The 25,705-nt window shown below is 39.0% G+C and overlaps 1 protein-coding gene across 1 annotated transcript in view; it reads right to left on the bottom strand.

The window, feature by feature from the left end:
• The window catches only part of MRPS27 (mitochondrial ribosomal protein S27), a 50,624-nt gene that overhangs the window by 12,716 nt on the left and 12,203 nt on the right, over window positions 1–25,705 (bottom strand). The window contains exons 5-8 of the mRNA XM_030512805.1: window positions 5,629–5,743; window positions 5,065–5,143; window positions 3,693–3,808; window positions 760–862 (exon numbers count right to left, since the gene is read on the bottom strand). Of these exons, the coding sequence (XP_030368665.1) occupies window positions 760–862; window positions 3,693–3,808; window positions 5,065–5,143; window positions 5,629–5,743 (413 nt within the window). The remainder of the gene's footprint in view (window positions 1–759; window positions 863–3,692; window positions 3,809–5,064; window positions 5,144–5,628; window positions 5,744–25,705) is intronic.

Genomic DNA, 25,705 nt, shown 5'->3' on the forward strand with positions numbered 1-25,705 from the left:
ATGGAAAAACTGCATAATCATATATTTTAAATTTATTAATTACTTTCGTCCTGGGCTCCCAGGACAACTTTCAAGTAAATTACCATTTTATAGAGAAGGACAAAACCTGTCTGTACTAAATTCAAGAGTTACTTACCCTGTACCACACTCCCCTTCCCTCTAATTCTGAATATATTCTGATCTAATTGCTCTCTAATAGTACAGCACATCATAAGCAGTGAAGACTTCTTAACAGATACAGGGTAAAGGCACTGGTATCTGCTGTTCACAACGGAAACATTACAGTGAGTAGTAAATGTTTAAAGATAGTTGTTTTCAGATTGTGCTCTCTAAACTCCTTGAGGTTTAAGGACTATTTTAAGAAGCTTACTAACTAGAAAGAAAGTTTCCTGTCCATAACCTTAAATTTGTGTTATGGAACTCTGTACTTTTGTGGTTTTTTTTAAATTTGTTGGTCCACAAACCAACCAACCCTACTTCTTTTAAGAATGTCTTTCTTTCCGCTGCCAATCCAAATCAGCAGGGAGTCTTAAAGGAGGTTCCAAAGCTGTCTGATAAGGGACATACCATTCAAATCAGTACTATCCTCCAGGCCTACAAAACGGATTCAGTCTTAACTCTGAAACTGTTCCTTCCACTACTTCTCCTTTTTTTCCTTAGCTTTCTCCTTGATTACATTTTAGTAAAGTGAAGACGACAACTTAATTCAGCCACTGAAGACAAGAGGGAAAAGATGACTGTGAGGGAGGTAAAACTTACCAAGGAATGCATAGCCATGCAGCTGGGAGCTAAAACCCACAGTGCTTGTTTGCTTTAGACCTGTAAGCACTAGCGATGCTCCAAGATTTTTCTCCTCTTCCCACTGCAAATAATGTAAACCAAGTAAGTGTTCCTTGACAAATACAAACATTAAATGGCAACAGCCAAAGACAGCACATAAGGCTTCCATCAGATGCCTGAGCAGTAACAAATTACTAAACACGTCTAGTGGTCAGAGTTACAGTATGTATATCCTGAGGAATAGTACACAGCATATCGAGGAACACCTCTCGCTCCAGAAGGCAGTGGTTGAGATTTTGCATGGAAGTTAATCAGTGCATTTCCTTCAAAACACAGAGCTACAGGAATTTACGCTGGTCAAGCTAAGCTCTGTCTCTGTCCTGTATGACTTACCACTTGCTTCAGACTAACACTGTTGAAGAAAAAATTTCATGGCTTCTGTGCTAGAGCAGTCTTAAAAGAAAAGTATGTTGTAAAATACATGCTTCCCTATTCCTCACTAGAATAGGAAAATTCTGAGAGACAAATATGCTGCTAATGGCTGCTCTGAGTCCAAAATCTTTATTGTGAAAAGAACATATGCAACTCTCCAAGACCCCTATACGCCCGAGGATTAAAAGTACAGCTGTCTCTCCAGCTAGAGAGAAGTACCAGCTGTCTGAGCCAGACGACCGGTGATGGTTAAAGAATGGCACCCTATCTGTAAATACACGAAAACCACAAGAGCAGTTTGAATTTTGTTTTGCTATGGGATAGTACAGTACAATTTTCAAGACCAGAGAAGCACAAACATTGAGGATAAATGTCTCGCTACTGCAAGTGAAAGCAAACGAACAATTCCCATTGCTAAGAAAATGATGAAAACGAAGCTAAAAAAAGACAATGGATGGAGGAAGTCTGACTCGCTAACATATGGGTTTTGTGGCAGGGTACTTGTGTCTTGTTTATTACCTTATGACCTGAAACAAATATCTCTGGCAAAACGTCGAAGTTTTCTGAAAAATTCCCTGAGGCACACTCAGTCTTAAAAAGCACAAAGGTTTGACCTTCTAGTTTAATGCATTATTCAAAGATGTCGTTTCAAAGTATGGCATTGTTTTGTGTCTCCATTTGGGTGCTACAAGAATTTGCATGTTATCATCTGACACAAAACACTATCACCTGACAGCCAGGCAAGATATTTGCCTGATCCAGAAAAGCGATAAAAGGAGACAGGGCTGTTTCATGCTGAATTCAGCACTCCAGCTGAATGTTATAGGAAAATCAGATGCAACTGGAAAAACAAGGCTTTTAGTGGCCTAGGTTCTTTTGTGAATAGCCCATTTGTCTCCACAAACTGGAGGAACTGCAAGAACTTAATGTTAACACCTTTGCAGTGGAAGGTAGCAATCATAGTGATTGCAGCAGTCAAGGAGGAAACTTTCTGGGGAGAACCACGATCAGTCAGGCTTTCAGTGGTTTTTACAACAGCAGAAAAATCACCACTCTCTATCACCACTGCTATATACACTAAGGACTAACATAGTCAGGCTGCCCAAAATTCAGCTCTCAAATTTAAAAAACATTTTATCAGGCTACTGAACCCTAAGCTACTACCAATGGTCTGTCTGCAGCAGCACACTGGCTGGCCTGTCTCACACCTTGGGAAAAAGGGAATGGGATTTTCAGGAATAGCTGAGCAGGTCTCATAACTCTGTTTACCACCACTTCTTAAATCAAACACAGAGAATTGGTACTGAGCGTTATGAGGTGTTGAATGGTACTCTGTACGATACATACACAAAAAAATATAGCTTACTGCTGTCACTGGATGGTGTCAAAATGCCACAGCTATATATTATTAAACGTCACAGCTATATAAATATGCTTGCCTTAAATGTGTTGTTTGTCCATGCAACCCTTGCTTGCATATTCAGCTTTCATGAAATGCTATACATATTGACAAGTTCTTATCTTTGCAGCCAGGATACACGAACATGGACAAACACAATGGGAAAATGAGGTTTTGTTCCCTCTGCTTTTCACATACAAGTGATTACGCTTATTTCTGTGGATTGAGGGAGAACACAGAACAGGGCAAATGCACATCTGTTTTCTACAGTGAAAACTGATATTACAATCTAGTTGAGTAAAACCTTAAGGAATCTATAATATGTATTTTGGAAGATGCTTCATGTAAGGCAAATGGAGGCTTCAAGCATTTTTCTATGGATGACAACATGCTATTGAAGGCTTGTGTCAAACTACATGAGAAGTAACTGCCTAAAGCGACGGACATGGCAGAGTCCTTTGCTGATACCTAACTGAGCCCCTTCTGTAAAGGAAGAATAATGCCACTTCCGAAAGCATGAACTGCCATATTGGCCTTAAGCAAATGTGATGTGAATAAGAAATCCTTGGAGACAGGAAAGATGTAACGAATTTAGCTTTAAAATAAATACATACTAGAAACAATACACCCAAAGCCAAATTGGGTAGCAAAAATCCTAGTGAAAATGCTTTATAATTCTGCAACATCACCATTACCAAGGTCTAATGGTATACAATACCCATCTAAACAGGCTCCTACACAAGAGGTGAGACAGTTTTTTTGTTAACCGATAAAGTCCTCTTTGAACTGAACTGAAATGTCTTTTCATAATCTTCCAATGGGCATACATTACATTTGAAAATCCCAATGCATCTTCCTTTTCAGAGGAAGGGGCAAAAAGGGTTACAAGTGATTTTATGGCTTTCATATTTTGTGTTTCTTTTTGTTCTTTCTTCTGCAGCGTAAAACTAATGACAAAAAAAAATTTAGTATTATTTTTTCCCACATAAACATAAGGGAAATAAAATATACTCAAGATTGAATACCCAACTGACACTTACAAACAAAGTTTTTTGTGTATCATTTTGTGTGGTCAGCTTACCGTATGTTCATGCTTGGTTGCCAGGTACTGGTATAAAACATAGAGAGAAAGAAGCTGTGTTGATAATTCATCAAAACTTTCTTGCAGCATGATCTCGGCTACTACTGACACAGCATCTACGGAGGAAAACAATACATAACCAGCAAGCACAAATTTACACAGCTCCCTTTCATACCCACTCACGTTCACTGATACTTTATTGCTGTAGAATGTTTTGAAGTAGTCAGGGAGAATGTTAAATTTCTTATGACAGGTGGTATGGAATTAGTCTTACTCACTTGGGTTACTCAACACACTGCGAGAAGGAAGAATGGGTTGAATAGCATGAGACCACAGCAAAGGAGCTTTCCAAACTCAGCTCTACACTCTTCAACTGGCTCTTCTTTGCTCAGCCCTTCACTCATTAACATTTAAAAAAAAAATCTGAAAAATTACTTCTTTGTTCTTGTGTTTAGATTACAAACAAGAGAAGACTGGCTTAAATTCACTGTCCTATGGTGACAGGAGAGTACAATGGAGCAGAAATGTTGTCACAGATCACCCACAGCACTCACTGTATTCAGCAAACAGTGCTCTGGAGATGCTCCACAGGGAGTTCCAGTGACACTCCCTGTCAGGAAGGACAGTTTGTTAAACAAAAGAACTCAAGCCTATCACAGAGAAGAAATATGGATTGAATAAGGGGTACTTCACAGATAGGGGAGCTCACAAAATAAAATAAATATATGTATTGATTTGCCATTTAGTAAAACTTTAATGACATAAAAGCTACAGACAGTGGGCAATTCTATTGTCTCTTTCAGTTATTTGTTTTACAAGAGCCTTAATCAAAGAAAAGCTCACTGCAAGTCTACAGGACCAGAAAACCTGCAGTGAAATGAAAATCTTAAGTATTTGTCATCAAACATGAGAGGATTATTCAACACTTAAATAGTCAATAGTGGAAGACAGGCACCTCAATGCAGCAATTCAGCATAGCTGGCTCTCTCCAGTGACAGAAAGTCTAAACAGTTAGGCTATGCAACTTTTTGAATAACTAAATGTACAAAAAATGAACTCTACCAACATGCATTTTGATTCTTGTAACATTCTAATTGTCACTAAAAACTCCTATGATGTGGTCAGCACGTAAGTTAGACTTGTATCACAGCAGAAACTATGAACTGCAAAATTATATCAAATAAAAATCCAACAGAAATGAGATATATAAACCTGCAGAAAAGTAGCTTAAAGAAAGAAGGCAATGTGTTTTTAAGGTGACTTCAGAGAAAATATGGCTAAAAGCTTTTAATTCAAAGAAAGGCTCTGCGGATATAAGAGTATACAACTAAGGATGCAGAACTGCATCTTTATGCAGAACGTATTTTCTTACCTTCGTAGTTCTTCTGCTTTATAAAACAATCCAACAAAATATTGAAAGTGAAATTATCTGGGAAAATTCCATACTGAACCTGAAGAAAAGAAGAGGGAAAAAAAAAACCAGTGTGAAAATCTGCTTTTCCAAGTCTTCCCAAGTATAGTACTGCAGGTAACAAAAAGATCAAAACCACACCATTGCACACTGATGCTATGTGACAGTCAAGCAATACAAGCAGATTAGCACGGCTTCTGTGACGTAGGCCTTCTAACTTCTGATGTACTGGCTTTGTTTTGGCACTTTATGTGAGCCTTTCGGACCAGGAGGCGCACTGCCTATCAGCTTCTTATGCTTCTCCTGAATCTAGCATGTTTTGGACACCACACTGTTTAAAAACAAAAATCTTCCTCGGAAAGAAGATAAAATTCAAATGCAATATTAATTTTTGTTTTGATAAAGAAATATCTAAACTTAAAACCACAGTCTACAGGATCTGGCTGCAATAGGAATTCCAGGTAAGCCACATTTTCTCAAAAAGCTGATCAAATATATTCGTGACTTGCCCTTGTAAAAACTTACCTTGTTTTTTAATGTGTATAAGGCTTTGTCTTGTGCACCATATTTTAAGCACTGTCTGATCCAGCTGTGGATGGTCCAGTCTCTCAAGTACCAGCAATTTGGACTATGCCGAAACCTGAAGAATGATAAATGGTCCAAGTGACAATATGACTCTTTGTTTTCAGAGAAACAAATTCTGTAATCAACAAACTATGAGTTTCAGAACCCCTGCCTTTCATAATCTCAAATATGTCTCTATCTGGTTTGACTTTGCAGTCAATCATAGCTCTCCAAAGAGCTCCAGTTAGTTTTTAAAGTAAGGGAAACAAAACTTAGATACACTTTAATAGTATGTATGAAGGTGAAATCTGACCTTTTCACAAATACATAATACTTTAAACTTCTCACTTCCCAGAAAGTGTACTGCTTTTCTCCTGGAAAGATAAATACCATAAACTAATGGTAGATGTATAAACTTGGTATATTTATAAACTTTTATAAACTTGGTATATTTATAAAATTCTATAAACTTCGCATATTTATGAAAGCCAACTGAGATTACTATAAACACTGTAGTGCTTTTTGATCTTGTCTTTCTGATTTATCACATTGTATTCTTGCTGATCTCATCAAAGAGCAACACTGCTTTATGACTGATGACATAAGCGAGTATCAGAATTACATCAAAATACAGCTTGGTCTGAACTTCAGAGCTTGTGTAATCTGGTGTCTCCCACCCTCTCTAACTCATGCATCACTTCAAGCACTTAAGAATTCTTTGTGCCTCAGCACAGACCATCCCTGGGCAGCTACATGCTTCATTTGCTTTAGAAATGCTTCATCAGTGAGGCATGCCTCATGCAAGCAGAAACTGCTGGAGAGCTCTCCCCTGCACCAGCTGCCTTGTTCCCGACTGATGCTTCTTTAACCTGTTCTGAGACGCCTCAAGCCATGGCTTCAGCAGTCTTCCCAGGCAACCTACTCCAGCGCTCAAGCAATTTGGAAGTTCTTCAGTTCAGCCTCTTTTATTCCATCCTTATTTAGACATATACACTTTGCTTTGTATTTGGGTAAGTGGTTACCAAAAGCATATGGAGCTTCACCTTTGGCAAAGACTCAAAAAGCAATTAAGAGCCAAGTGGCAGGAGTTGCTGCCTTGGTTCTGGGCTAAATTTCACACCCCAATGTGAAGAGATGCATGCAACCCTTCTCAATTCAAACTGTATGCATGAAAAATGGGGTCACCCCCCAGCACTTCCTGTAGAAAATGCCAGTGACTGAGCTGGGCTCATGTGCAGATGCTTACAGCCTCAAGCCAAACTGCAGCACCATTTAGAGGCAGGGTTGGCTCTTCCATATGAGTGAGCATACTTTCCAGAACATTTATCAGATTAACGTGGCCACCAACAATCTTTCCCCCTCAGTGAATCTCTCTGTATTGCATCCCATGGCTAAGGGCTACACAGATGACCAACCCTGGAAAATTACTGCAGCCTAGAGAGCCTTCAGGATGCAGAAGACATCCGTGCCAAAAAACCTGCTAAATAACTACACAAAGTCTAAATATATGGGTTTGTAAGTAGCACATGAAATCTCCCAATTAAATTAGAATTAAACAGAAAAAGAAAAGCATGCTTTGAATATTAAACTACAAACATCCACTTTGTTGCTCTAATTGCTTTCCATTTTCTTCCCACTGGAGTTCAAATATTGTGAACAGCAAGAACGTATATTTGCTTTCATGAAAGTTCTGTTTCAATAATGCTTGCAGGAAGCATCAATTACAGGCATTTGGATTTAATCATATTTTAATGAAACAATTATATAATTGCTACAGCCTGTTTCACCAGCCATTTAAGATGGGTCAGAGTGCAACACCAGCACCCAGCAATAAAGCCGCCAGCATCTTTTAAAGTTGCTTCATTAAATGGTTAATATTTTTTCGCAAGGGGAAAATAACAGACTTGTCTTATAAAATCATGACACTGATGCTCTCAAAGACTTAGGCCTTTCTTTTGATATAATCTTTGGCATCCTTTCTACTAATTAGTTATACAGGAAGGAAACAGACACTTAAAAAAACCCCAACAAACCAAACAAAAACCCCAAAGGTTTTAATGGGTTTGAATATTCACTTTTTTGCAGAGCTATATTTATTCTCTTGAGTACACCACAGTGCAAGTGAGCACTCCAATACCTCCTGCACCTTGGGAATGCTACAGCCTACTGTAATGATGAAATGCTTCTAGGTTTCAGAGTCAAATTGCACTTTAACAGTAAAGGCCTAACAGGGATGTGATGGGGTCTAGAAACAGGATGAAACCGATCCTCAATCAATGCAAGTTTCTTCAATTAATATGCACGAACGTCAGAGGCACATTATAAAAATTGTTTAAAAAAAAGAAATCTTCACGTGGGCTTTGTAGGGCTGAGACTGATCTGAGAGTGTGTGTGTGAAAAGATGTATCAGTTATAATTACTATATGCTACTATTAAGATCTTTACGCTCAGACCAGGTCGCCACTGGGATACGTACTATGCAAATAAAAAGTATACAGCTTCTCAGAGAAGCCAAATAATTTTCTAGTTAATTCTAATAATTAACTACAAAACAGTTGCCTGGGAATGAAGAGAGGGGACTGGTGCCAAAATTTTTCTGTCTCCATGTCAACAAGAATGCAATGCATATGCATGCACATGATCCCTCAAGACTACATTCTTCCATTAATCCATGATGTGGCAGGAGAATTGGAAGTGAAAGGGAAACAGGTACATTGCAATCTTCAATTGTTTCTGATCCATAGAATGCTGGGATGAGCTCTGTCTCTCTTCTACTAGCTAAGAATAGAAGCCAACAGAGTATCTGTTTTTACAAATAACCTAGACAAACTAACCAAACATTATGGCAGACATTTTTATTTGAAAGGGAATCAGGGAAAAGAGATTGTTGGTCATTTTGACAAGCATTAATGTCAACATCCTTTTCTTGTTCCACAAAACAGGATATAATTAAGCAAGGCGGTATGTTCAGGGACTGATGAAAAAAACAGAAGGAAACTAAAATTACAGAAAGCAGAGGATTTACAGTGAATTAAATAAAGGAAGCCTCTAGCAATTGCTGCGTATTTAATGGAAAGATCAGGAGGTTACCTTGCAGATGTCTGCTGCTGGAAATAATTTTTCTGAGAATTAATAAAAACTTAAGCAGCACATGATTCTTATAATGTGTTCAGAAAACACAAGTATTAGAGGAGCTCCCGAAGTGTCCCTGTTGGCACACTTTAATGTTAATGGCTAAGGAATCAATATGGTCATCCTTCCAGTCATTGAACTGAGAACATCTGTCCCCACAGGGAACAACAGTAAGAGTATCTGTAAGAAATAAGTTCCTAAAATATCAAGGTCATTGTGAATCTAACAGCACACAGTGCAACGGTACTAGAATTCCCCTTATTTTGGAAAATTATTCAAATCATGTAGTCCAGAAACTTGATTTTTCATGAAACCATTGCTTTTTACTTGCAAATTATTATAACCTGGAAGAGATAACAGTGAGTGTACAGCCTCAGTAAAAGGCAACCAGGACATTTTTATCCGACCAAGTGCACAGTCTCTCTTGCTCACAAACTGGCCGCCATATTGGGCTAAGAATACATTTTTAGTTTATTAATTTCCTGCATGAGGCCCTATTGTTTATTATTTACAACAGTGCTGAAGTACTCATGCTGTGCTAAAGAAACTGAACAATGGAGAAGTTTATCAGATGCTGAAAGTGCTCTACTAATACAGCAAGCATGGCTTGCTTCTGTTGGTGCCCTCCCATACTGCAGAAAAGGTGAGATGCTTCGCTTATTTTAAATGGTCTTCCAAATTTGTTTGGTGCCGTCGAGTGGTGATGCACTCTAGTGCTGCTTTCACATACCTTGTATTCTCAAGGAAGTAATACATCTACCTTGAGAGCAAAGAAGCACCATGGTGCTGGACCGTATTCTTTTCCCTAGGTTTGGTATAGGGAAGTTCTTGTTTTGAGGACAGTCGCAATAAGGAAGACAGTGAAGGAAAATTTGCTGGATTACAGAAAAGCAAGTTTTGCAGAAGTTATTACTTCTACTACCAGGAACAGCTCTCCAGTAGAGGAAAGCCAGCTCAGCAGATCTGTTCTAATTCTTTCCTAAGCTGATCACAAGCTCCCATTTTGTACTGTGTGGCTTTCTTAAGGGTCGATCCAATTCCTCGTACCGCCAGAAGCTATCCTTGTGCAACATACACTGTTTTCTTCCCCCTCCTCTCCCCCATCTGTGTAAAGGGATGAGTTTCTTTCCTTTCTCCAAATTTATCTAACCTAATGAGGAAGTGTTTTGTAATGATCTACAGATCCAGTGCACATAACTGTATGATCTCTTAGGTGTCCAGATTTCTCCAAGACTTTCTAAATTTCACCTGCATTGTGCTTTGCTGATTTTGCATTACCATATATAAAACCAACTCCGTAAATAAAACCTCTTGTACTATGACAGCAGCCTTCCAATATTTGAAGGGGGCCTACAAGGATGCTGGAAAGGGACTCTTCATCAGGGACTGCAGCGATAGGACTAGGGGTGATGGGTTTAAACTTAAACAGGGGAAGGTCAGGTTAGATATAAGGAAGAAGTTCTTTACTGTGAGGGTGGGAAGGCACTGGAAGAGGTTGCCCAAAGAAGCGGTAAATGCTCCATGCCTGGCAGTGTTCAAGGCAAGATTGGACAGAGCCTTAGGCGACATGGTCTAGCGGGAAGCATCTCTGCCCATGGCAGGGAGGTTGAAACTAGATGATCTTAAGCTCTCTTCCAACCCTAACCATTCTATGACTTGATGATGTTCTTCTCTGATCTTATGTATTAGAGATTCCTGTACATCTTCTGCCACATTGCAAGGAAGTGGAGAAATCAGCAACAGGACACTGAGCAATCTTGATTCTTTCATTATTTCTAATATACATCATTTAGATGCATTATTGTGCCTTCCTCAGAGTTAAAACTAAAAAGGTTTCACATGCTGCTAGTCCCCTTGTAGGACCTAGTCCAGGAAATGAGAGAACCTACCTAGTGGTAGGCACTGTAACAAATTTCTTACACCTACGCTTCAGATCTTTATTACTTCTTTTAGAACTAGAGAGAAATATAGGTTTGCAAGTTGATTTGTTTTAATCAGGAGGGGAGAGTGCCAGATTTCTTCTCATCCACTTAAAATTCTAAAAAGTCCTGAAGCAAAACATAAGGAGACTTAAAATGAGTAAGTATCATAAGAAATGTCTCTGTGAGCCAGGAAGAAGCTCTCTCAATGGAATGAATCCAAAGCCACACTACATTTTGCACAAGTCATACAGGGCTGTGAACCTCCTTGGCAATGCCGTGTTTTTTATTTCCCAGGCACATTTTTTAAGCCACAGTGCATAATCATCAAATGGATTCTAGGCAGGCTTAGCTTGGAAACTGAAAGGCTAAGGAAACGTCACCCAAAACTCCCCCTTTGTTTGTCATTTCAAGCCATAGGTCTTGGGAAAATCATCTGCATTTTAAAAGGTCCCAGAGGCATTGCTCATGTGTCAGCGTCAAAGGCAACAGCCCTGAAAAAAATCTTTGTTGATTGAAATTTCCTTTAAACATGAACAAAACTTCATTTTTTCCATCTCTTCTTTGCCTGCATCTTAGCCTATACCTTTCTTTGTATGCATCCTTTTGAGAATTTCACGTATAAACATATTAGCCGTGTAACAAATACCTCATGCATTAACTTACTACACTCAAGCAAAAACAGAGGGAACACTTTCCTTCTGTATTGAAATAAGAAACTCAACTAGCACACATAGAATAAGAAATCAGTCATGAAAAGCAGTAACAGGACAGGTTTAATAAAAATAAACAAGTCAACTATAACAGAGGATAGTATAATGCTGAGGCAGAATTGTGCTCTTACATATGAAGAGAAGCCGTTTACAGATTCCCTGAATAAAGCCCACATTGAGCCCTTATTCTGTTTTAATTTTTATTGACTTTCCCCAATCTTTGATTTTAAACTACTTCAGCTTGATTGCCTTGGCCATAAAATTAATTCTTCTAAATTAGGGTCACTCCACCTCCACATGAACACATATTTCCTGCACCGTGTCTTTCATTCAGAAGTTGCACAGACCTCTAACATCACTGATGAATATGACCTCAGAATAGGTCCAAATGATCAGGTTTTAGATATAGAGAAACTACAGTGCAGAAGCACAGTCAAACATCAAGGCTGAACAGGAGACATAAAGACTACTTACAGTATTGGGTCTTGCTTTCCACTTATACCACATTCTGCTTTTATTTCTGTCTACCTCAATGTTACAGGTTTACCTGTGTCTTAAATCCTTATGGCCCAGATCTGGGAGAGGAGGTATTTTGCATAGAAGTAGATACTATACAGTCACTTAGAAGGTCTCAGGATATCAACTTGGTACCTATCCTTTCCTAACAACTGAACGGACTGAATTCACCATTTCAGTAATCTCAGAGTAGTTGCTGCATTGCTCAAAACCCCACTCCTGCACAAGAAAACAAGGCTGCACTAGGTCTCTTTCCAACAATGACTATCACACAGAAATACACCATATAGTGGCTAGGATCTAGTTTATCCTTTACTGACTTAGATACTTTGCCAGCCAGTTATTAGAGTTGATAAACAAATGACAAGCTGAATTACTGATACGACAAGCATTTCTGCCCATTGTTGTCAATCCTTTGTACCACTAAATGCTCTTCTTCCTTTTGACAGATTTAAGGCACCTTTGTGAGTAAAACACGAAGAACAGCCTTGTTATGTTAAAAAGAAAAATAGTATCATCAAATAGCTGCAAAATCCTAGAAAAATGTTGCAGACTTCAAAATAATGTATGAATGGAGAAGCAGTTTACTGCAGCACAAAAGAAATGCTTTGCTTATATATAAATATATGTTTATATATATAATGTTATATATGCTTATACATAAATAGAATTTCTCCTATGAGGAAAGGCTGAGAGAGTTGGGGTTCTTCAGCCTGAAGAAGAGAAGACTCCAGGGAGGCCTTTCAGTTCTTAAAAGGGGCCTTTAAGAAAGACGAGGAAAGACTTCTTAGCAGGGCCAGTTGCGATAGGATGAGAGGTGATGGTTTTAAACCAAAAGAGGGGAGATTCAGGCTGGATGTGAGGAAAAAGTTCTTTACGATGACAGTGGTAAAATACTAGAACAGGTTGCCCATAGAGGTGGTGGATGCACCATCCCTGGTGCATTTAAGAGACATTTAAGGCCAGCCTGGATGTGGTTCTGGCAATCTGATTTAGATGAGATGTCCCTGCTCATTGCAGGGGGACTGGACTAGACCTTTGAAGGTCCCTTCCAACCCAGACTATTCTATCATTTAAAAATAGACATAAGGACCACCACAAAAGAAACAGTAGCAGATCCAGAGACTACAGCAAAGTCTGAAGCAATTTAGTGGGATTCCCGTCTCTGAAAAGTACCTGAGTTATTTATCTGTCCTTCCATCCACAGGCAGTGAACATAACAGAACGGGAGTAGAGCAGCTCTTCTAACCTTCTGCCATGAGGTTACACCAGGCAGCCTTGGACCCCTCTAGAATTATCTGCAAAGCAGAGAGAGGAGGAATCCTTCAAACAACTCAATTAGTGTGACCAGCAGGTCGAAGGAGGCGATCCTGCCCCTCTACCCTGCCCTCGTGAGACCCCATCTGGAGCAGTACTGTGTGCAGTTCTGGTGTCCTCAACATAAGAAGGACATGGAGCCGTTGGAGCAAGCCCAGAGGAGGCCACGAGGATGATCAGGGGGCTCGAGCATCTCCTGTATGAAGACAGGCTGAGAAAGTTGGGGCTGTTCAGCCTGGAGAAGAGAAGCTGCGTGGAGACCTCACAGCAGCCTTCCAGTATCTGAAGGGGGCCTACAAGGATGCTGGAGAGGGACTCTTCATCAGGGACTGTAGCAATAGGACAAGGGGTAATGGGTTCAAACTTAAACAGGGGAAGGTCTGGTTAGATATAAGGAAGAAGTTCTTTACAGTGAGGGTGGGGAGGCACTGGAACAGGTTGCCCAAAGGAAGTCGTGAATGGTCCATCCCTGGCAGTGTTCAAGGCCAGGTTGGACAGAGCCTTGAGCAACGTGGTTGAGGGTGAGGCGTCCCTACCCATGGCAGGGGAGTTGGAACTACATGATCTTAAGCTTCTTTCCAACCTTAACCATTCTATGATTCCACAACTTAAGTATCCCACAGACTCGCTTTGAATTACTTGAACCTTTATACTAACTACTTCATAACCAGGCTGAAAAAGCAAAGCCCAGGCTTGCTCTCTGTCCCTAGGAAAAATCTGTCAGACTGTGCATATGTCCTAAGAAGTTCCTCTAGCCATGTAAATTCTAAATACTCCAGGACTATGCGCTCCCTGGCAGGACACCAATGGAAGTTCACGTCTCAAAATAACACAAGCCAGTATCTTCTGTATCAGCTTGATTGAAGATGGTCTGTATGCCTCAACTATCACAATATGACACCAGTCACAGGCCTTGTCTAACTGGAAACTATAGGTCTTAACATTTAAAAAAACAGATCCTTGTTCTAAGCATAATATTTAAACAATACAGGTTAAAGGTAAGGTTGCCTGCTAGCTCACTAAAGCTAAAACTGGCCACCTGAGGATCCCAATGTTACTGGTAGAAGAAAGAACATTGTGATGGTTTCAATACTGCTGCTAAGCACAGGTGGTGGTGCCTGGTTTATTTCAAACACAAATTATGAAACAAGCAACCCCAATCTTTTGCTTTACTGCTTTATGGTCAATACAAAATTATAAAGGGAACCACAGGGAAGATTTGCTTTACTTCTTGTTGCTTAAAAATATATCCCAAATGAAAGAAACCAAATAAACAGACACTTTCAGGTAGCATTTTTATTTTTCTACTCCTCCTAGGATGATGCTGTCTTGTTACTCCAACCCTCCATCTCTCCCAACTCCCTCTGGAAAAGCCAGGTAGGAAATTCAGATTTTATTCTCATGCACATGAAGAATACATAATACTGTCACCATAAAGCTGAAATTCACTCAAAGTGCAATAGTTAACAAGAAAAAGGAAGTCTTTCCTTAATAATAACAATAATAAAACCCCCAACATTTCCCCAAACTATTGGCTGTAAAGGACACAGCTCCTAGAATTTCTCTCTGTTAAAAATACCTCTGAGCTTACAGTTGAAATGACTGGTTTTGAATATAAATTCCATTAATAATCTAGTGATTATTTATAGAGTATCACAGGCTAAGGAAAAGGCAGGGAATGATGGGGTGAGCTGTTGCTATTGTGATTTTCATAAGATAATCTTTAATGCTTTTCCTTGTCCCCATGAAACCACAATGAAGTTTAATTTAAAACTAACTCTATTAATTTTATTTTTCCTGATATCCTGGCATATAAAAACATACTTAGAGAAATTAAGAACTATACAACACACTCTATTTCTTGCTTCAGGGAGATTTTTGAATCTCAACAATTTTTAAGTGTGTCAGGCTAAAACTTGCTGTATTAAAGCTCAACAAAGGAGCAGTTCTGCTGGAACCTTTACTCTGATTAACTGATAAACACAAGCACTGTAAAAAGTGGCATATATAAGTAAAGTACTGATTTGATTGTTACCATTTTACTAGTTCACCTATGCCTGTCATTACTTCAGTTAACCCTCCACCTGTCTGAAAGCTGGTACTCAAGTTATCAACAGCATTCGTTTTTCAACATAAAAAAGAAACATTTGTGAAAGACCATTTGTAATCCATAATTGCTGAAATCACCTTTGTACCCGGTTCACTTTGCAGAGTGAGAACAATCCCCTGCTAAAGACTGCCAGAAAGCCAGTTTCTAGCAGAAAGCTAGTTCCCACTAGCTGCATATTGGAAGTTTAAAATCTGCTAGGTACCAAAGAGTACTTACATTATACTCTTTCTTCAACATCGATATTTATAAAATTATGCGATTTTAGGGAATAAACTGCTTCAAAGCCAGTTAGATGTTTCATTTTTAAAAATAAATGACTACAGATGTTTTAGAAAACTTCCATCTTAGCCATCAACTATTGCAGGGATGCCACAGGGAAACCTGCTTTCCAGTAACTATTAGATAAACTGGACAGAGATGTAGCACAAAGGCTTTTCAAGCTGAGAAGACAGTGACTACAAGTTTTACTGCCGTTAAGTGTCAGAGGGAACTGAATCAGAGTTAGGACTAACGCTCAGGAGTTTCTACTTCTAATAATAAGCTTAAACTATGACAGTACACCCCTTACACGTTAAAAAGGAACACTTTATGGCTATGCATAAAAACTGCTGTCAACAAAAGCCAATAATGGCTTCTTATTTAAAGGGCAGGAGAAAAAAACAGCCTGTAACTAGACATTGCTATAATAGTATTTGCAAACAGCAACCTTCCAATAGTACCTAAATTCAAATTCTTTATGCTTCATAAAATATCTCCCAGAAATACATCACACACTAGCTTCAAACTACTGTAACATTACACCCACTGACACAACCCTGACACTTGATCACAGTTGAACTTGCACAGATTACAAGCCATGTATTCCTCTGTCTTGAGTATCAAAGACCGTAATACAGAAGCACAAGAGCCGAACAGTTTATTCTGCAAATTTGTTCGGTTTCACACCACATGCAACCTAAGGAAAAAACGAGGTGCTAGAAAGAGGCTGCTGCAGGAATACAAATACTGAATGGATCCCAGGTGTCAACTTAAGCAAGGTAAGAGCCAAACTTCACAGCTGCTTTCAAACACTTCAAAAACTGGATTGGCACAGTTCAGGTTTGCCCTGGTTTAACCCCAGCCAGTAACTCAGCACCACGCAGCCATTCGCTCATCCCTCCTTTTCCTTCCTCTGGGCAGAAATGGGAGGAAAATCGAAAGAATGTAAACCCCACAGGCTGAGGTAAGAACAGTCCAATAACTAAAGCTTTGGCACAGGCATTGTAGGCAAGGGAGGAGGGTGGGTTGTCATTTTACTGCTGTCTGCTGCCAGTGCATTCAGCCCTGCTCTGCTCGCTCCCTAATGGAACTAAGTAGAAAGTAGGTGATTAGGCTAAAGAAAGGAGTATTTTTCCCTTTTGTTATATTAAAACAGTAGTGAAAGAGGATAGATGAGAATTAAATGAATGACAATTTAAAGAGGATGATCATAAAGTTGACTTTAAAGATTTAAGCCAGCTTTACATCCACCCCAATTCTTGGAAAAAAATATTACTCATAAAGGTGCAAATCTGCTTGCCAAGGCAGTTGCCAAAATCCTTGTGCTTTCAGCTTGACAAGCTCCACAGTGACGGGAGCTCAAAATTCACATTCATTTTTCAGCACGAGAAAGAAGGAATGTTTATTGTGTCTACATTTACAGCTGAGAAAACAAGTTTCTACCAGCTGCTTTCTTGTATACTTCTTCCCAATTTTAACAGCAAACCCAAGAAAGCATTCTTTGTTGGCTGTTTGAGTGCTCCCTAAACTAGAGCCTGAGTCAAATCCTCACTTGGCCCAAAGAGACAACACATGGTTCCCCAGCTACTAGGAACCTGCCCGATCTAATGAGGACCTGGCACATCACACGTATTCATGGATCATTAACGAGACTAAGTCTAGGAAGTAAGGACAACTTCAGCAACTTTTAAGGATGTGCAGCCCAGTATCCCACAAAATCTGTCAGGGTGGTGAAGACAGAAACCAACTGCTGAGAGCTGCTGCAGTGTAATTCCTGAAGTTACCAACTCCACATTTAACAAAACCCTTCAGGGTTTTAAACTGATGTAGCAAAGGGGAGACAGGGAGGCAGCTGAAAAGCCTGGGGGCATTCTCCTTCAGGGAAAGAGGACACAGCAGAATTTTAGGAAATACATAAAGGGATATAAAAAACAAAACAATAAAAAACAAAAAAAAAAAAAAAAGAAAAAAAAAGAAAAAAAAGAAAAAAGGAAAAAAAAAAAAGGAGCAAGGAAGGGCTTATTCTGCCAAGGAACCAAAGATTTACCAAGTAAAGGACAAACGAGAAAAAGAGGTAACAGGAACTCTGCCAGAGCAGTCACAGGTAGCTAAGCAGAGTGACGGGAGTGCTTCATACAGAGAAGCACTGAAGATGCAGCTGGCCTCATTGCAGAGCAGCATTAAAACAACCAAAGAAAAAACCCCTAACCAAAACCTCAAAAAGTAGGTGACCTGAAGAACTGTTTTTTTCACTTTGCTACTGGGCACCTAACATTCAGAAATTTGCACCTTAATTTTCCATTTCTGGAAAACAAAAAGAGTAATAACCTCAGAAATCACCCCAGGAAAATGTTAAACTATGACTTTTGCTTACCAGAACCTCTGTTCAATTACAGCAAAGCATTGTTTTGGGGGTCTGTTTGCAATACAAGCTTCTTCTCCCCTTAGGGAGTGGAACACTTTTTCACAGGCATAAATGTGTATGTAGAAATTATCAGCCACAGAAGTTGAATAAATGTACCTACTTATTTTCATTTTTGTCCTGTACTCCAATGTTTCTGGACATTTCTGAAGAACATGGGAGTATTTAGAAAAAATGAACCACTGCAAGGAATCAAGCCATGGAAGCTGGCTTTTCAAAGTTTTTTGTTACTGGGCCCAAAAAGAAATCTACAGCCTGATGGATATAATCAAGATAGTCTTCTAAATGTCTCAATAACTGGTTGTTGGCCGAACATTTATAGTCCCACAGAAGCACAAATATCCACTTCTGTAAATAAAAGAAGCCAGCTATTTGAAAATTAACATTCCTCATCATTTAAAAGCTAAAGAAAGATGTATGCTAAAGTAAGTCGCTCTCATTCCTGTCACAGTAATTTTGATTTTGTTGAGAACCATTTTGTCTATAATGGAGTGTAACAGAACAAAAGAAGATCAGAGCTGTATCTGTGGTGCGTTATTTCATCCCTTATCATGCTCATCTTTATGTTCTTTCCATTTCCAAAGGCTTCCACGTTCTGGAACCTGCATCACATCTGCTACCTGTTACTACATACTATGCAGCAACATGCAACACAACCACAGATATTCACAGACCACAACACAACATACACTCTACTGCATCCTATTACTAAGTGGAACATCTTCACTGTTACCATGAAAGCACCAGTCCAGTAAGATGGTGTAGGCCTTTTTTTGCATGCTTGATCAGACCGCATCCATCTTACACATTCTGTGGAACACAGCAAACTTACACACAATGATTTGTTTAAAGTTAAGATCATATGTATTTTCCCTTTTACACAGTAAAATGAGGGGAACTTCTCACTGAAAAAGCACGTGAACGTTGGATGAGGTAACACAGGAAAAAATATTTTAGTGCCTTTGTCCTTCTGTCCGTAAGTCTACATTATAAAATTAACACAACTTGTCATCATTTAACCATACCGACAATCTTAATAGAGGTGGTGCAGAAAAGGATTTCTCATGTAATGGAATGTCAACAGAGATGCCTTGGTTCCAGCTCTGCTTCCATGCACCCTGCAAGAGCTGATACTGTTTCCATGGTAGAAAAGTGTCATGAAACTGCCTGTATAGGTATTATTAGCATTCATAACAGTCTCCTGGAGAAACTTTTTTTCAAACATTGTAAAGAAAAAAGAAAAAAAAACCCCATCCTCCTCCCCCCCCCCCCGACAAAAATATGTATAAGGACAGATAGACACAAATCCCCTTCCAGGCTAACCTACAGTGTAATATGGCATGGTATGTTTCGAAACATTTTTTCACATTCTTTCTGGATCTCCAGTCCCACCTTCTTACAAGCATCACTTTTAGTTACAAATAAGAGAAAACAATTAAAACATAAAATTCTGAGTGAATAAGTAAGTAGATCAGCTTTACAATATGGACATTCAACCCAAGATGTATTTTCAAGACAGCAGTTGTGACAGGCTATGCAACTCTTAATACCCAACATCAGGACACTGGAGAGCCAAGGCCACTTTATGCATATCTTTCATCTCCAGCTCCTAACTTAAATTTTTCCAGAATAAAACCATGTTGAAGCTCTAAAGACTCATTCTGTTCTTAAAACTCCATTTTCAATAAATGTTTGTCCTCATCTTATCAGAAGCTCATCCACAGTTGCTTGCACAGTCCATGTAAGCCACAGAATCACAGAATGGTTAGAGTTGGAAAGGAGCTTAAGATCATGTAGTTCCAACCCCCCTGCCATGAACATGGACGCCTCACCCTGGACCATGTTGCCCAAGGCTCTGTCCAGCCTGGCCTTGAACACTGCCGGGGATGGAGCATTTACCACTTCTTTGGGCAGCCTGTTCCAGTGCTTCACCACCCTCACTGTAAAGAACTTCTTCCTTATATCTAACCAGACCTTCCCCTGTTTAAGTTTAAACTCATTACCCCTTGTCCTATTGCTACAGTCCCTGATGAAGAGTCCCTCTCCAGCATCCTTGCAGGCCCCCTTCAGCAGCCTACTGGAAGGCTGCTATGAGGTCTCCATGCAGCCTTCTCTTCTCCAGACTGAACAGCCCCAACTTTCTCAGCCTGTCTTCATACGGGAGGTGCTCCAGCCCCTGATCATCCTTGTGGCCTCCTCTGGACTTGCTCCAACAGCTCCATGTCCTTCTTATGTTGAGGACACCAGAACTGCACACAGTACTCCAAGTGAGGTCTCACGAGAGCAGCGTAGAGGGGAAGGATCACCTCCTTCGACCTGCTGGTCACATTTCTTTTGATGCAGCTATGAACAGCCTGATTGACCCCATAGAAAACCACTGCTAATGGCAACAAATCAGCACTGTAACTTCACTTACAAATTGCCCTTACTCTCTCTTTTACTACTGATTACAGTAAAATAATCAAAACCACTGTGATATCTTTACAATTCCTAAGAAATTTTCTGCCTGATCTGGAAGCCTTTTGACTTTACCTATTCTTCTATCTTGTGACATTTAAACTGTTCAGCATTTTAAGTACATGCTGGTTGCAGTAGCTCAAAAACCTGTATTTTCCAAAATATCGGATAAATGCTCTCCCATTTTTAGCCTATTTTGTTATTTTATACATGATGTGTGAAGATAGATGAAGTTAAAATGGCCTAATATTTTCAATTGAATGGTTACCTACACTTTTGCTTACACCACAACCCAGTGCTACTCAGCAGTGTGACTCAGCTAGCTTTAACTTACTGAAGTTAAAGCTAACCAAAAAATTTAGAGAATTTCTATTTGAAATAAATTAACCAAAAAAAAAAAAAAAAAAACCCCAACCAAAAAAACAAAGCTGAATTCAAAAATTTGCATTACATTTCCCCCCCCTTAAGAAACATTTATTTTACAGCTAATTTTACTAGCAGGATATCACAGACTCGAGAAAGTTACTAGCTAAGCAAGTAAAACCAGAATTTTATATCACTGTTGCCCCTTCTACAGCTGCAATCACAATATATTCCTTATTCTTCTATGTTATGGTTAGTTCAACTCATTATTGAGTAATGTGACTAAAACCAGAAGGAATGCACACTTGCCTCTTCTAAATAAAAAAGGAATAAAAAATGGCACCTACAAATACTAAAATCCTGACATCTTGAGAATGTGTTAATTTCAACAAATAAAACCAAGATTTCCTGTAGTTTCTAAGTTTTAAATGCAAACCATGTTCTGATAAATGCCCTCCATATTGTACCTAATATAAATAATTTTACATAGTCATTAAAATGTCTACATTTGCAGAAAAAGTAATACTTTCATTCAAGTTTCCTTCTGAAGAGAGTCGTCCCCACCAGTGAAATATAGCACCCTGGTAAACACTTCTCCCCTTCTTTAAAGATAATCAAATGCACAAACTAAACCTGGGCTAAGGTTCATATATGTATTCTGTTTGTAGACGAATCCTTCTTTTCTCTTTGTTTTAATTAGAAAAGTTTTTAAAATCCAAATGCTTATCCCTTTAGTTCTGGCAACATGAAGAAAAGAAAACTAGTGTTGAAGTGAAGTTTTCTTACTTTTTCTGCTTTTATATGCAGTGCCTAGAAGATTCTTGTCCAGTTTCTGCCAAGCTTAAAAGAAAGCATATACATAAGAACAGATGAATTATGAAAAGCAGATGACTGAAAAGGCCTGTGTTACAGGAAGACATCTTTCTGAATGCTTTTCAGTGTTACATCTTTATGGATGGTTCTCCACCATTTTACAGCAGTTACATTGAGCACACCTACTTGAATGAGATGTGGTTACCAAATTAGGCTTGCTGAAACTGGGCTCTGGGTTCTGAAATGTAGTTAGTTGCTAGATTCCTATTGCTCAGACTCTAACAAACCGTGGATAATGACAACAGAGAAACTGTGAAAGATGACAGGGAGAGTAAGCACATGTGCCCCTCTGCGCAGAAATTAGTGAATGCTGGAGCCAGAAGCGCTGTGGAGTCTCTAAGACCATAAAGCTTACATCTGACAGCACTGGCTTTGAAAGTTACCAACAGCTCTTCCCATGAAGCAGCATCACACACTGGCCTCCATAACAGAATGACATTAAACATGGGTATTTCTGTCCTTCACAAGCAAATTACTGGAACGTTCTAATGACGTAAAAATCTGTCTGGTGCTTCCCTTCCTTGCGTCTCCCAGCCTGCCAAAAAGCAGCCCAGATCTTTTGCAAATGAAGTTATTTTGGATTGCTCAGCTGAGGCAGGTATTCAAACTGGTAAAACATACCCTTCTAACTACAAAGGGAAAGCATTCTCTCAGATGCTTCCACCACTTCCCAATTTCATTTCAAAACATAACTGCTGTATAACTTGAATAATAGGCAGGTATTTCAGACTTTCATATTTTTACACATCTTTTATTTTCCCCCACATATTTCTCTGGAAGGACCGAAAGCCAATACCTGATGAACTAACTGACAAAGTCTATGTTAGCTACAGTGTTAGGACACGAAAACACGTCAAAGGAAGAATTAAATACATTGCAGAATTGTGTCTCTTTTCTCCTTTTTCTGTTCATGCTGAAACAGTTCAATGGTATTCAGTACATCCTGAAGATTTTTGTATACAGAAACAAAACATCGTATTAGTAGTAATGAATGCCATGCAAAGAATATTTCAGAAGTAATTTTTTTGTTGTTATCGTTATAGTTTATTACAAGCAATACTTCAGAGTAACTGAACATTTTCAGACACTTAACCGCTTGACTGGCATGAAAGTATCAAAACCTCTAACTTCTGCATCCACAGAACAGACATTCAGATATAGACAGTGCAGGTGAAACTTATCTTGCATGTGATGTTGGACTAACTACTAATACACTGGTATGAAAATGAACAAGCACAATTTCATATATATGGAGACCATTCTAGTCCCAAAACGATTCAGTTCCCAAAACAATCTGAGGCTGAAATCAGGCCTCAAAACTGTAACTTACTACCATGAAAGACGTAACAGCACATCTAAGAGTACCTTCTAGGAGTCTGCTATTGTCTCATTTTGTGATTATAATCAAGTACTGATCCCAGGTAATAAATTCTAAAATCTGCAGAAATAACTAGATTTCAAAAAAAGCAATTATTAATCAAGGAAAGGCAATGAGAAAATTTAGGTAGATTGCACAGGAATTTACAGAGCACATGGATGCACAAACATTTACATTTTACAGACAGCGTGCACACTTCTTTCTACACTGTGAGTCATGTGTTCAAAGCAATTAAAAATCCTCCTGAGGAACCTCAACATAAAACTTCCCCAGTTGTTTTCAAGCACATTGAAAATCTTTGTTGGTATAAAATTTACATACAGAATCAGCGGTTACCTCACCACAAAACCCCGCTCCTTTATGCCAATGTTTCTATCATACAAAAAACACCGACTTGAGAAATAGTGACATCTCAGTGAGTGAGAGAGGACAAAGTAAGGCGAACTGCAGGTCTTTGATCTGGCTCAAAGAGCTCTGCAATTCTGATTAGAATTTCTGCTGGGATCCTAGGAGATGAAAGGGGTTTTTTAAGTCTGACAGTTAACAGAGGGGGGGGAGGTATTCAGAAGAGAACAAAAAGAGGAGCTCTGAAAGCAGATGATGTCATGCCTCAAAATGGCCTTTACCATCTTACTGACATGTTCCACAATGTAGCGAAGCAGTTTCTACACAGCTATTCTTGAGAGCTCAAGATTCTCTGTGGAGACAGTATGGCGGGAGATCACTGCTTTAAAAGGCTGGAAAGTTGAAACAGATCTAAATATAATACATATATTGTATTTCAGGACCCTAAATTCTCCAGAGTAATGCTCCAGAGTACTACTTTTGGAAACTATGTTCTGCCTGACACACTACAAGGAAAGTCACCAGTCTACAAAGCTTATAATCACAAGTTCTAGCACTCCCATCTTCAGGAAAACCCCACACCATGAGCATGTAAATGCCATTTACTTCCCTCTGATTCTTCCCACAGGCACAGTTTGCCCTTTTGTATCAGGAAGATCTTCCAAAATTGATGGTGCCTTGGAACTTACTACCCTTCACCTCAGATTGCCAGAGGCAGCCAGCACTGGGGAGAGACATCAAAATCTTCCCCCTACATGCATTCTTCCCCCTATAAAGGGAAAAATGCAGGATTCTGGGACATTCTGCTTATTTATGTTCAGGCAAATGCACATACAGCAAACTTATCAAGCCACTTATATGCCATTTGCTCACAATAGATTTGTGTACCTTAAAAGAGATAAAAACGCTTCTGGCTGATACTGCCTTTCTCTTTTTTTAGATGCTTACTCTTCTTACATATAGTACAAAAATTGTGTTCTGAATTATTTCTTGTACTGTTCCTCATTAAGCCAGAAAAAGTGATTTTCTGTCAAAGCTTCTTTGTTTCTTAACTCTCCCTCTCTACCACCTCCTTTGTATCTCATGGAGTGGCCACTTTTGCACAACTTTTCTTGTGTCAAACATCCTCCCAGCTGCAAAGAGATATCTTATAAACACGTCCTTCGTTTGAACTTCAGCCTAAATGAAAATGTAAAGAACAATAAAAAGGGGCTTTGCAGAGACCAATCACATCTCCAATTTCCTGAAGCTAGCACACATTTTCATTTGAAAGGGAAGCTGATGTTATAATTGGGATTTTACATTTTCACATGAATTACAGACCTCTCTAGACTGTTTCACTACCTGCATATAAATGCATTTTGAGAATAGTTTTATGGATCGTGTTGGAATGAAGTCTCCTGGAAAATTGACGCTAACATCACTAAAAGACCAAGCATTTTGCAACACCAAAACAAAGCAGTATTACCGAGACACACAGAAGAAAAATGTCAATGAAAGCACGTCTGACAAGCCATGTGACACATCGGTACTTCTCTGTTCTCCCCACATAGACTACTAAAATCTGTATCAATTATAAATGATTATATTTGATGCACACATAACTATGCTCACACCAGCCACAGGAGAATTATTTCTTAGAGAAACAGTAAATAACTGTAATTATTTTTGAACTGCAAATCTCTCTTTTAGAATGTGACTTAAGGATAAATAAAACCCCTGTGTTTTAAACCGAGGTACAGATGAAGAGTGGGGAGCATATTTACATGATATGTATCAGAGATTCCCATTCTATTCTCTCCCTCTTACTATGGAATGTTTTCTGTATTCTAACTTTTTGTCGCTCTCTCTGAACCTGTTGCTTCAAGAACATCTGTAAAACAAAAATGAGGGCTTGCCTTAAAGTGGCTTTACTTTCTCCCATTTTCATCTCACCTGTTGCAGAAAGGAAAACTGATTTCTGACCACAGATTTTGACAAGACTAACGAAATCTTGATAAGAAAGACTGAAAGCTTTACTAACCTTCTCTCTGTAAGGATTGTTCTTCCTCCTTTTATTTTTTTAATTACAGGATATTGCTAGTATTAGCAAACTGGACTTCTCTAAGGTTCAGATGCCCCAGTAATACCAGAGAATTACAGAGATCTGAAATCTAATGCAGTCATGCCCTTACAACTATGCGTATACTTAAAACAGCCATCCAGTAAACTTCTTCATTAAAGTAACAATAATTA

This window comes from Strigops habroptila, chromosome Z (assembly GCF_004027225.2).
Source record: "Strigops habroptila isolate Jane chromosome Z, bStrHab1.2.pri, whole genome shotgun sequence".
Taxonomy (NCBI): domain Eukaryota; kingdom Metazoa; phylum Chordata; class Aves; order Psittaciformes; family Psittacidae; genus Strigops; species Strigops habroptila.